The sequence below is a fragment of the Balearica regulorum genome, chromosome 24 (assembly GCF_011004875.1).
Source record: "Balearica regulorum gibbericeps isolate bBalReg1 chromosome 24, bBalReg1.pri, whole genome shotgun sequence".
Lineage (NCBI taxonomy): Eukaryota > Metazoa > Chordata > Aves > Gruiformes > Gruidae > Balearica > Balearica regulorum.
In genome coordinates this window covers 5,820,861-5,833,321 of record NC_046207.1, presented here as the reverse complement: position 1 = coordinate 5,833,321, position 12,461 = coordinate 5,820,861, and the positions used below count along the sequence as shown (strand labels likewise).

The 12,461-nt window shown below is 54.5% G+C and overlaps 1 protein-coding gene across 2 annotated transcripts; it reads left to right on the top strand.

The window, feature by feature from the left end:
• The first annotated feature begins 31 nt into the window (after nt 1-31).
• CBX1 (chromobox 1) lies at nt 32-12,218 on the top strand. Of its 2 annotated transcripts, none has more exons than XM_075775269.1 (5): nt 32-193; nt 8,163-8,335; nt 8,879-9,056; nt 9,779-9,873; nt 10,558-12,218. In XM_075775269.1, exons 2-5 carry the CDS (start codon nt 8,196-8,198, stop codon nt 10,700-10,702), a joined length of 558 nt encoding a protein of 185 aa, XP_075631384.1. In that variant the 5' UTR covers nt 32-193; nt 8,163-8,195; the 3' UTR covers nt 10,703-12,218. The 2 variants fall into 2 exon arrangements, with proteins under 2 accessions (XP_075631384.1, XP_075631383.1); XM_075775268.1 differs by having other exon boundaries at nt 33-193; nt 8,160-8,335.
• Nucleotides 12,219-12,461: the final 243 nt, after the last annotated feature.

Sequence of the window (12,461 nt, the reverse complement as noted above, 5' to 3'; positions counted from 1 at the left end):
GGAGGGGGGCGGGCGCGGGTCGCGGCGCAGGCGCAGTGCGGGCGGCGGGTACTGGGGTTGGCCGGGCTCTTTTGTTCGAGGGAGGCGGACGGAGAGCGGCCAGGCCCGCGGCGCCACCCGACCCGCCCCGCCCGCCCGCCCCCGCGCCCCGCAGGCCCCTTCCCCTCGGCAACCGTTGGCGGGGCTGTGTAAGGTGAGCGGCAGGCCGCGGGCGGACCGGGGAGCCGGGGGGCTGAGGGGGGCTGGGGGGGAGGGGCGGGGGGGGGGGGTGAGCGATGCTGGGGAGGAACTGGGCGTTACTGGGGGGGTGGGGGGTGGCGGGAGGTTTGCTGATGGAGATGGTGTTTAGGGCGGTGAGACGGGGGGGGATGCTTGGGGGGTTGGGGGGGTATAGGGAGGTGAGGGGTTAGTGGAGGGGGGTTGGGGTGCGGGGAGGGGGGAGTGGGGGGGTTAGTGGGAGGGGGGTGTTTGGGGGGGGTTAGTGGGAGGGGGGTGTTTGGGGGGGGTTAGTGGGAGGGGGGTGTTTGGGGCGCTGGGAGAAGCGTTATGGGGAGGTTGGGGGTGCTGGCAGGGCCGTGCCCCTCAAAGGGGCTGCAGCGGGGTAAAAGCCGGGTCTGGGGGTGCGGAGGGGCTGGGCCGGGGTCAAAGCTGGGCCCGGAGGGTCCTGTGGGGAGGGGAAGAGCTGGGGTGGGGGTAGGTACGGGGGTGCTGTGGGACAGAGAAGAAAGATGAGTCTTGGGGTGCTGGGAGGGGACTGCTGCAGAGGGTCTGGGGAAGTGGGGGGGCTGGGCTGGGGTACAGGGTGAAAGCGTCCTTTGGGAGAGGAAAGGCTGGAGCAGGGTCCCTGCTCTGGGAGGAGGTGGCATTTGATCGTTTGATGGGACGGTGGTTTAAGACCCCCTGGTGAAGCCGCTGGGGTGAGGGAAGGGGAGGGAGGGAGGTGTTCCCTGGGGGGGAGCTGCAGGGACAGGGGGCGGCTGGGGAGGAGGGGGATTCAGGTTCCGGCTGCTCTGAGAGCGAAGAGGGGATGAGTGTCAACTTTTGGCGGGGAGAATGAGCGGGAAGCTGCTCAGCAGGCTGCAGGAGGGCAGAGAGCGGGACGGCAGCCGATCCTGGGTGGCCAGGGGGAGGAGAGCTGTTGGGGAGCAAAATGGGGGGGGAACGTGGGGCCTCGGGGCTGGGGGAGGGCTCCCCTGCTCGAGGGAGATGTCGGTCTGGGGCTGGCAGGAGGTGGAGAAGGGAGGTTGTGGCTGGCGGGCTGGACGCGGGGATGTGCTGGGGAAGGGGGAGTGGGGAGATGCAGTGGGAGCTGCGTTTGGGTCGAGTCCCCACTCGGCCACAGCGTGGGGTGGGTGTCGGGGCAGCTGCCCGGCAGGGCTGGCTTTCTCCAGCTCCTTTGCTGGGGGAGAAGGTCTGGGGGAGTCAAGTTGTACTTGGAATGGGAGTTGGAGAGCGTTTGGGAGAAGGGTAGGACTTATGGAAAGGGAAGGCGATGGAGCCAAAATGGGATTTGTATCTCCGGACAAGGAGGTGGTGAAGCTTTGCTGAGGAAGCGGCAGATGCGGAGCTGCCCCGGGAGTGCAGGGGATGGCAGTGGGGGGAAGCTGACCCGCTCCCCTGTGGTGGGGAGGAGACGGCAGGGACTGGAAAGTGGCCTGAGTTTGGGTGGGCAGTGTCAGGGATGGGGGGGCTGAGTGTGAGGATCCCAGGGATGGGGCAGTGCTCTTGGTGTTGGGGTTGGTCGCTTTGGAAGCAGCAAGCACATACATTGTTCCTATTGTTCCATATAGATCGAGGTATAAAAAGGCTTTCTGGCTGACTAATTACAGGCTCTTATCTGTGAAAGATTTTATTAACTTAAAAAAAAAAAATCCCTGGTGCATTTGAGAGAGCAAGGTGTTTGCGATAAGTAAGTTTGGAGTCAACAGTCCCCGTTGGGTTTGCGACCCAGGGGCGGTTTCCTATTAGTGCTTGAGATCCCGGTAGTGAAAACGATGAGAAACAGACGTGGCTGCTCTGACCCCGCTGCCCAGCGCCAGGGAGATGTGCGGAGAACCAGGCGAAGGGCCTGTGGGCGCCGACAGGCAGCTCCTGGGCACGGGGCCGCTGGGGAAATGCCCCCAGATGCGGTCGCTCCATCCCTAGGATGAAGCTGGCAGGGGAAGGTGCTGCAGGGGCCAGGGTTGCTCGTGAAGAGGGAGGTGGTGCAGCGTGGGGGGACGCTGGGAATCCTGCGGCGCTTGGGGCAACGTTTTCTCATCTTTATACGAAAGGGAGAAGGAGAACGTGAATCCCTGCTCTGATCCCGTGAGTGTTTATCTGATCTAGAGGAGTTCAGAAGTTGTGTCTGCTGTCACATCACAAAATTCCTGTCTGCATGACGGGATTTCTGACCTCAGGTTCTATTTTTTTCATCGGGGAAGTAACGGTCCTACTGTTGCATGTGCATTTCTCTTAAATCCAGAGGTGCATTCTCTCATGGATTGTGAATTTAACTGGAAATGATGTGGCTGAGCTTGAAGGTTGTGGCTTTTCTTTAGTTTGGTCTCTGCTCAAAGGTTTGAGCTTTCACTCAAACTTTCCAGAAATGTTTTCTGCTGTTTTCAGGTTCTGGAGAGTGGAAGGCTTAACATGCTTGTTCCCACTTCAAAAGAAAGATGCCTGCTGCCTTTCCCTGGCGCGTGTGGAATAAACTTGGCTTGCTCATAAGTCTTTAAAGAGATGAGTGATCCCAGCCAACTTTGAGAAAGGCAGGAGGAGGAAATGTTTTAAGTTTAAAACTCATTAAAGCTGAGCTGAACTGTTAATCCTTTAAGATGGAGCTAATGGAACTAGTCTGTACCCAAATTAAACCTCTGGGTCTCCGCGTTTTTCTTCTTAGGCTGGTCTTTTCCTTTGTTAAACTTCCTACTGAAAAGATTAGCGTCCGGCATCGTGGAATGGTATTACCACAATCTTCCGAAGAAAGTGTCCCAGCCAGCGGGGCTGAGGGTATTTGTCTTTGTCTGGGTGCTGTTCTCCAGGAGATCTCGTGATACCAGCGTGTGCTTCTGATCTACTGCGATGACGTGCTGTCAGCGCTCACTCTTGCTCCTCCTGCCCCAATAACGCAGGCTTTTATACACACCTTCATGCTGGGCCTCTTTCTTCATGGCCTTTTAACAGAGTTTGAATTCTTTTCAAGTGGCTTAGGTGTGTCCTGGATCCTTTTCCTCTTAGCTACAGACCAAGAAGTTATTCTTTCGGTCTCTCTCTGTTCTGCTTTCCTCTTCACAAAGGATTTCAGCTTTGCCTTGAGTGTTAGGTAAGAAGCAGCAAATGAAAATGGAAAGATTTGGCATAGGCCCATCCTGAAGTTGTCTTGAAATCACATTTTTTTGGTATAAGCCAACTTTTTTCACACGTTAAGCATAGAAAATTGAAGCTGAATTTTAGGAAACATGCTACTGATGAGATCTCTCTCAGGCAGCAGTCATCTGGCCCCAAATTCTATAGATGTGAGACTGCTCATGTAAACGTAAGAGGAGTTGTCTGCCCTCCCCAAAAACACCCAGGCAAAATGAAATGGCTTCGTTCTGCACCTCTGCACACAGGAACTCGGTGCGAGTGAAATGTGTGTGTGTGAAAGCTCTGGAGACGGGGGGGGGGGGGGGGAGCTGGGGTAAGTCTTCCCTGCGCTGCCTTTCCAAAGAGATGGGGATGGTTCAACCTCTCCCCCTTCCTCCAACGCCAGAAACCAGCCAGTGCTTTGGGTGACTGTGGTTTGTTTTTAATAACTAGAATTGGAGGGTTTGGATGTTCCCGGTCACAAAAGGCTGAAATCTTTGCCGAGCAGTCTGTTCCACTGAGGCATTCCTGAGGCAGAGGAAGAGGGTGTGGGGAGCAGCTCAGATGCTTTGCAGATAAAGCCATTCGCTGAGTTTGTACCCCCCGGGGGGGGCTGAAGTCCCTTTCTCACACTCGAGCTGCATTTTTGACTGCAGTGCAGCGAGAGGCCTGTGCAGCAGCTTGTCTCTGTCCTGCTGCCTAAAATCTGTACCGTGTTTAGCAGCAAGACACCGAGAATTACGGCTTGGCCTTATCCCCCTGGAGCACCTTTCTGGCTTGCAGGCTCTCCAGGGAAAACCAGGCATTGTGCCTGCCGCAGGGATGAACGCCGAGGGGACGGGGACGGCTCGGCAGCAGGGTGCCAGCCCCGTGCCTGCCTGGGAGCAGACATCTTGAGAACCCACAGAGGCAGAGCAGGGCTGTGCAAGGGGGTGACGCTGGTACTCCGTGGTGTAAATACCTCTAGCAGAAACAAGGAAATGTCTGGGGACTTTGGGGAGGTTGCTGCCTGCCATATGCTTAAGGTATGGTTGGTGCAGCCCTTTGCGTTGGTATATTTGTCCCTCCCCTTGGCAAGCTCTTTCTCAAAGTGCTCCTGGCCTTGGATTTGTGTCTTCCCTGCCCAGGGATGAGCACAATAAAGTGATGGATCTGCAGTGTTGCATTGCTCTATTGCCTCTCCGCATTTCCCTTCCCACACCTACCTGTCCCACGTACCGCCTCTAGTTTTAGCAACTCCCCTCCGAGCTCATCTTGGCCAGACTCTACCGTTAGACTCTTTGATCCAATTGCCGCCTTAGGAAGCTGCTCAAGCGGCCCAGCAATCCAGCTGAGCATCCTTAGGAGCCTTCAAAACAACTCCATCTCCAAGCAATAACCACAGTGCTTTCGACTAAAGTCCTTTTGGCTGCAGCTGAACAGAAGTCCCTGCTGAGAGAGGGGAAGCCCGAGATCTCGCCCCTCCAGGCTGTCTCGGAGTTTATTTGCTGGTTGTAGTCAGAGCCATGACGGAACCTTCTTGAGAATCTCCTCTGCCGTGGCATGCTCAGCTCTGTCCTCCTCCAGCGGCCATGCCAGAGGAGGAGGATGATGGAGGGGAGGAAGGAACTGCCTGAAGAATTCCAGAGTGAAACACGATCTTTCGGCTTCCTGCTGCAGCGCTGGCTCCTGCTCGGGGATTAGATGCTGGTGGTGGGTCGGAGGCTTTACATTGTTGTATTGCACACCAGCTGAGGCGGTGCCAGGCAGCCTGGCCTCCTCTGCTGCGAGTCCGCAGGCGACTGGGAGCCTTTCTGCTTCGGGTTTGCCTTCGTCTGCTGTCTGATTAAAGATGCTGTCAGTGTATTCCAGCCCAGGGCTTGAGGAGGGAAAAGCCTCTCTGATGCGTGTTCTTGTATGGCTTTGTTTTAGTGGGCTGTTTCCAGGTCGTTGGATTTTTCTCCCCCCCCATTGAATAGGGCAATAAAACTTCATCCTTGCAGGGCTGGGTGTCCTTTGGCAGCGAATAAAGGATCCATGGGGGAAGCACTGCCTGTCTGTGGGAGTATCCCTACCACCACCTCGGCTGCTGGTCCGTACAGGGCAGGGAACTTCTCACTTCATTTAACACTTAGACTGGGTTTGGGTTTTGCCTTTGGCGGGCAGTGTGGCTCTGCAAGCACAGCGCAGCACGTGCAGTAGCGGAACGAGCTCTTCCCTTGTCCCTGTCTGCTCTGCAGCCTGTTCAGATGCTGACCCCTCTTCTGAGACCACCAGGCAAAAGAAAGGCAGGGCAGATATCTGGTGCTACACGTGAGCAGAAGGAGGAAAAGGCTTGTGATGCAGAGCCTGACCACCAGCCACCCTGAGACGTAGCAGCTGCTTTGACCTGGCTTTTATTGCCAGTCCACTGCCTGGTTCATGAGCAGCCCCAGCCGTGGGTGTCTTGGGGGGGGGGGGGGAAGGTGTTTATTCCTCCTCCTACCCCAACATTGCCATCAGGCAAGGAGGCTGTGGTCACCCCACGGCCGGCGCCTGCGGGGATGGGGTGTAAAGGGAAGATGTCTGTCTGCCAGCTCGAACAGAGGCTGAGGGTCCTATGGAGCGAGAGCCTGGGCGCTGGCGCAGCTTGTAGCCAGGGTCGGGTTGAAAGCAGCAATGCAATAGCAGGGTCCAAAGTATAAACACGTCGGTCCAGCACCTGCCAAGCGGAGAAGCGCTGCGTTCTCCCTCTGCGCTCTTCCACGCTCCTCGGCTGTCCTCAAGCCCTCTCTGTGAGATAGCAGCAGAGATGGAGGGGGTCTGGAACTGTGCTGGCTCCCTCCCATCCTCTGCTGTGGCTTCTGGTGGTCTGAACTGGGAGTACGTGTTTTGAGCTTTGTGGGGTCTGGTTTTAAGCCTTCTCTTTTGAAAGAGACTCTGATGGCAGCTACTCAGCTCAGCAGCATCTTGTGCACAAGGGAGCTCACCCAGCTGTACCCCGAGAGCTGAGACTGTTGCTGAACTCTGGCACCTCCTTCAGCCAGTATAAATCTGCAGGATTTTTGTTTCGCCATGTAAACCCGCCTCAGTTTGCACAGATTTTGCCAGCTGAAATTTATTCTACACAATTCAAGATAACCTGAGTGGCAAAACTAAAGTTTCCGGGCAGGTAATGTTTGACCTGCTCACCAGTCGTTTTGCTTGGCAGAAAATATGCCTTTTTACTGGAATAAAAAAAGAAGTGTTCCTCAGCGCTTAGGACGTGAAAGCTCCCCGGGCAGCTGTTCAGCAGGGTGGGGTTTTGGGAGGCTGAGGTACAAAGTTGGTTTCAGGCGGTCTGGGTCCCGTCACCAGCTTTGCCAGCGGCTCTCCGTGACGGCATAGCTGCTTATCGGAGATAACAGATGGGGAGACGTGGAACCTCCTGACCCTTTGGTCGATCTAAATCAGTGCAACTCGTTCAGCGCGCTCGGCTGGCTGCGCAGACTTCTTTGGAGCAGAGGCTGCTGATGAGATCAGGGTACTAGAGGGCTCTCTATTTTTCTTGAACCTAAGGGAAGAAGCCTTTGGTGTCTCCCCTCGCGGGGCTGTGTCGCAGCTCAGCATCTTGTCTGTGGGGCTGGGACCTCTCGGTGTCGCTGGTACAAGCCAAGAAGTGGCTGGAGAATATTTGCAAGGGCTGGGGGTGTTTTTAGCATAACCACCTGCCCCGCAGCAGGGACGAGGTGGCCGGCCATACCCGCCGGCAGCAGGGAGAGACTCTGACCCTGGATCTGCCCGGCTGTGGTGCTCTTACTGGTCCGAGCTGGGTTTCAACAGGGAAGTGGGGCCTCTCTGTGGTTTTTGGCTCTCTGAGGTGTTTCGTTTCAGCCTGGGGGAAGCGCCTGGCCTGTTGGCAGGGCTGCTCCTCCTCTGCAGTCGTGTCTCCCCCCCGCCCCAGCGTGAGTGGAAAGCTGAGAGCTGCACCAAGGGCTGCCCCGTCACGCGTTACCTGTGTGCTGCGGCGTTTACGGCAGGTAGCCTTGGGCTGTGTTGAGCCAGAGAGTTCTCCTAGCTCCACATCGCTTCTGCCACTTCCCAGCAAGCACTGGATATATATGCAGGAATTTTTGACTGTCTAAACAGCTCTGGAAGATGAGGGAAAAAAAAAAAAATTCTGGGTTGGTGAGTTAGATAAATATCCCAGGGTGCATATCCATGAACCAGCAAAGAAATGAACGTGGGGAGCTCGGTATCAGGGGCTGTGACTTGTATTTAACTTGGATTAACTATTTATTAACTTTTAGTTAATATCAGCGGTGCGCTGTCTCCCTCCCGCTGGTGTAGAGCTTTGTAAATGCTCTCTGCAGCTCAAGGCGGGGTTGGACTAAGCTGAAGGGCAGGTCGGCGAGGTGGGGGAAAGGGGAGAGAACAGGTTGAGGGGGGACACGCGGGACTCGGCAGAGGAAGGACAAGGTCTGCAGCAGCTGACGTGGGACGCTGCTTTGTTTCTGGAGGTCGGTGGACAAGACGCAGGAGCAACGAGTTCAGGATATGGTGTGCTGAAAACAGGAACAAAGTACGGGTGGAATCAGGCGGAGTCTTGATGGAATCGGTGAAATAAGGTGCTGGGGAGACAAAAAGGCCAAAGCTGTGTGTCAAAAAGGCATCGTGTAAATGCAGTAGCTCCTGCTGGAGATTCCTGTTTGTCTTTTCAGCTGGCAGGACCATCCTGGCCCATCTTTTTGTGCATTACCTGCTTCATACGTGCCTGTTTTCTCCACAGCAGCGTTCCTGCACTGCGCTTTGCCTCTGCATATCCAGTATGTTTGCTGCGTGGCAAAGGCAAACCTGACCTTGACACAAACGTGTGGTTCTCTCTCCTCTTTTAGCAGCGTCGCCCGTAAGCTGAAAAACTGGCCAGCACAATGGGAAAAAAACAGAACAAGAAGAAAGTGGAAGAGGTTTTAGAGGAAGAGGAGGAGGAGTATGTGGTGGAGAAGGTCTTGGATCGGCGAGTGGTAAAGGGCAAAGTGGAATACCTACTGAAGTGGAAAGGCTTCTCGGAGTAAGTGCTTCCCTGCCTGCTGCTGCGGGGTGGGTGCTGGGGCTGCTCCGCCACAAGCGTCTCTTCTGCCTTTGGCTCCCAAAGCCTCCGGGCAGGTGGCTCAGTCTCCCTGCGCGTCTCCTTGTCTGTAAAATGGAGCTAACAGGCCAAAGGCAGTCCTGGTGATAAAAACAACGGTGCTAAATGCCTCGAGCTCTAATCTGGGCGACAAGAGCACAGCCTAGGTGGGAAAGTCCCCTTTCTGTCTTGCTAGCAGACTGTGCAGTGCACTGGTGGGGCTTCCCCCTCTTTAGCCTAGTGCGAAACAAGCAGCCGGATAAAATGAATTGCACTTCTCTCCTGAGAAGGGAAATAACTGCTGTGTCCTCTGGCATCCCTGCCTGGATCAGGCCAAGGTCCTGTGTCACGGGGCGAGGACACCCGCGCCCAGACTGCTGCTTCTCTCAGCATCTCCGTGTGACCTGGTGTCCAGGACTTTTCTTGGCAGGGAAAGCTGCAGCCAGCTGCCCGCATGTACAACTAAGCTGTTGTCTTTGATTGCAGTGAAGATAACACATGGGAGCCAGAGGAGAACCTCGACTGCCCAGACCTCATCGCAGAGTTCCTTCAATCCCAGAAAACCGCACATGAGAGCGAGAAGTCTGAGGGAAGCAAACGCAAAGCGGAGTCTGACACAGAGGATAAAGGGGAGGAGAGCAAACCAAAGAAGAAGAAGGAGGAGGTGAGGCAGGGTGCTGTTTTGGTGCTCACCTCCCTACCCCTGCATTTGGCAGGGTGTCTAGCAGCTGGAGCAGCCACGCTCCAAAACTGCAGTCACGCTGTTCTCCTTCATGGAGGGGAAGCACTTGCACATAGCTGAAGTACTTTTGAAAAGCTGTAGCTTTCGGAAGGAGGCATGAGCTGTTGCCTAAGCCAGGCCTCTTTGTCAATCCAGAGCCACTTCTAGCACTAAATTGAAAGGCCGGTTCTTGAACCAAAAGGGTCTGGAGCTCCAGCTTCTCCTGGAGAACACACCGTGGATGAAACAGGAAACAAGGGTTGCCTGTTGCCCCCTCGAGAGGGCGAACAAGGTGGAGCAGAGAGCTCAAGGTGCTCATAGCTGCTTGGGAAAAGGGACAGTAAAAGGCTCTGCAGTCTGGTTTTCACCCCAGGAGCTGCTGAATCTTGGCCAGTACAAGGTTTTGACCAGCAGGGCCTTGGAAATCAGGTTCTGTGCTTGCAGCATGAGCAGGGTGCTCTGCCGTGCTGCCCCGGGTCGCCCCAGTGCCGTGGGTTTTTACACCTGAGTGGTCGTCACAGTTCTCCGCTGGCCTTAGTTGTTATAGGCTGAGCATCTGATATGCAGAGCCTTTCCGAACAGCCACCGGTGTGTCGTCGTGACCAGAAGCAGGGCTGTGGCTGTCACCCTGTGATGCTACAAGTGGAAACTTGTCTCTTTTTCAGTCGGAGAAACCACGAGGCTTTGCCCGGGGATTTGAGCCAGAGCGAATCATTGGTGCCACGGATTCCAGCGGGGAGCTCATGTTCCTGATGAAGTGGTGAGTGTGTCTTTGTGTCTGTCACTTCTTCACTTATTCTGTGCCAGAGAGGGAAGGACCTGCGCCTGGGGAGTCCCTGCTACCTGGCATGAAATCTCTCGCGATGGCGCTGCTGCCTGAGGTGACCCTCTGCGCCGAGGCTAACGTGGATGTGAAACGAGCAGGTAGGGCCCTTGGGATTGTGTGGCTCTTAAGATGTCCTCCCGCAGCAGGCGCGAGCTTGGGGAGAGAGAGGGGCATGGTGTCATGGCGCGGGCTGCAGTTTCGGAAGGCTGCACCCAGAGGAGAACCATGACGATGACCGTGTCCCCGTCAGCTGTAGTGACACAGGGCTTGTCGCTGGCACAGGTGGGAGCCAAACCAGTCAGGCGTAGGTGCGGGAGCCATTTGCTTTTGCACCGTCTCAGAACTACGGAGTGGCTGGGGGCAGGGCCGCAGCTTTGATTCGGCTTCTCTCCCCATCCCCGACAAGACAGAGCTGAACTCACACCCGGGTTGTTTTTTTTCCTGGGCTCACGTGCTGCTTCTCCCTGCTCCGGAGCCACTCGGGAAGGGGTCGCTTGGATCCCCCGAGCAGCTGGGGAACTCCGTTTACCTGCCATTTCTTGATTTTTTTCTCCGGTCTCCGCTTCTTCCACCTCCCCTCTGCAGCCCCCTAACTTACACCTCTGCTCTGGCCTGTAGGAAGAACTCTGACGAGGCCGACCTGGTCCCTGCCAAGGAAGCCAACATCAAGTGCCCCCAGGTGGTCATCTCGTTCTATGAGGAGAGGTTGACATGGCATTCCTACCCCTCAGAGGACGATGACAAGAAAGAGGACAAGAACTAACCCCTGGCACCCGCTCTGGCCAGCCTTTGTATAAAGATCTGAACTGTGGGTTTGAGCAAGAGGGAGAGAACGCAGCTCTGCTTGGTTGGGAGCGTAGAGATGGCTGGAGAAGATGCCCTTTGAAGAGACCAGTATGGTTTCTGTGCCCTGCAGCTGCTCAACTGCTTTATGCAGCTTCATGCTGTGTACAGATTCAAACCAGCCCGGCTCATTTTGGGGGGGGTGGGGAGGGAAGGGCAGGGGGATACCGGGGATGTTGGGGGAGGAATTGGGGGGTTTGTTTCAAGGCTGTCTATTTTGCAGCTTGTGGGAGAGGAAGCAAAGCCCCTTCCATGAAGGACTGTCACTGGTGATGGGTGGGCTGGGGAAAGGGAGTGCAGATGGATACTGCTTAATCTTCAAAGACCATCTCAGCAACCCACAGCCTTCTTCCCAATAGTGTTAACTCTGCATTTTTACGGCGTAGCATGTGTGTAGGTTGTTTGTTTTTTTGGGTTTTTTTTTTGTTTGTTTGTTTGTTTTCTTTTGCTATTTACTGGTGTATCGGTTTGGGGGACTGGGGGGGAGGGATGTGGGGAAATTGTTTAATTGGGGAGGGAGATGAGATCTGGTGACAATGTTCCAGATCATTTCCAGATCTTTTTTAGAACCTGAATTCAGTAAAGGAAAAAAAAAAAAAAAAAAAAACCAGAAAAGGGGTTGGGGGGGTGGGGGAAGAGCCCAGTATTGATGACAGAACTAGGGAGACAGGGACACTGACGTGAGACTGAAACTGTGAATGTCCAAATCTCTGGAGCCAAGATCCTCAAAACCCTGCGAGCGATTTTTTGGGAAGGGGCGGGGGGGGTGGTGTGAGGGGAGACTTGTGAAAATGCAAACTTGTGATTCGTATTGTCCTGAAGCAGAACTGCCAGTTACTGACACATGCATTGTATGTGGGAGGGTGGGGTGCGGGGCGGGAGTGGATTTTAACCCTTTAAAAGCCTTTCTACCCTTCTTTCCGTTATAAGGTGCTATTTCTCAAAATTGGGGGGGGAGAGAGAGACTTCTGACTACTTGTTCCTTTTCTCACCTTAATTTGACTGTCCAGCCAGCAGCATCGGGAACCCTTTAGTTGTGGGAGGGAGAGGAAATCAACAGCAGCACAAGAAAAAAAATCAATTCCATATTCTCCCATAACAAGCGATTGTTTGTAGGAGGCCAGACATTGGTGCTGGAGCCGGATGTGTTACCCTGAATCTTCTGAGGGTTTTGGTTGTTGTTTTTTTTTTTAATCAGATTTATTACAAATACTGAACTATTTAATGTCTGGAGTCATGAGCCCCACCAGACTCCTGGCACCTCCTTGTAGGGTGGTATGTATCTAGACTTGCATTGTACAAACCTTTTTTTAAAAGCATGTGTTTAGGTTTCTGTGAAAACGTTGTTTAAATGTAAAGTACGTGTTTGGATTTTAACTTCATACCAAGCTCTGTCAGTTTTTTGTCTCAATAAAATTTTAGATTTATAATCCTGATTTTTTTCTTCTCTACCTTGCTCCTTCCTCCAGCTCTTTGTGCACGAGATGAGTGACGAGGTGTAGAGCAGGTCACGGAGGGAAGTTAGCCTGCGGTTGTGGTTCTCTCTGAGCAAGGTTAGCTCTGATGTAGCCGATGGCTCCCATCTGGGTGTCAACAGCAGCAGGAGCTTTGGAGCAGCTGACAGCAGGTTCTGATTTATGTTGGCTTCTACCTGGAGAAGAGAAGTGTCGTAGAGGTTA

Coding starts and splice junctions, on each gene's coding strand:
- CBX1 (XM_075775269.1), top strand. CDS start 8,196: ATGGGAAAAAAACAGAACAAGAAGAAAGTGGAAGAGGTTTTAGAGGAA. Junction 9,057..9,778: donor CAAAGAAGAAGAAGGAGGAG/GTGAGGCAGGGT, acceptor TCTCTTTTTCAG/TCGGAGAAACCACGAGGCTT. Junction 9,874..10,557: donor CTCATGTTCCTGATGAAGTG/GTGAGTGTGTCT, acceptor TCTGGCCTGTAG/GAAGAACTCTGACGAGGCCG.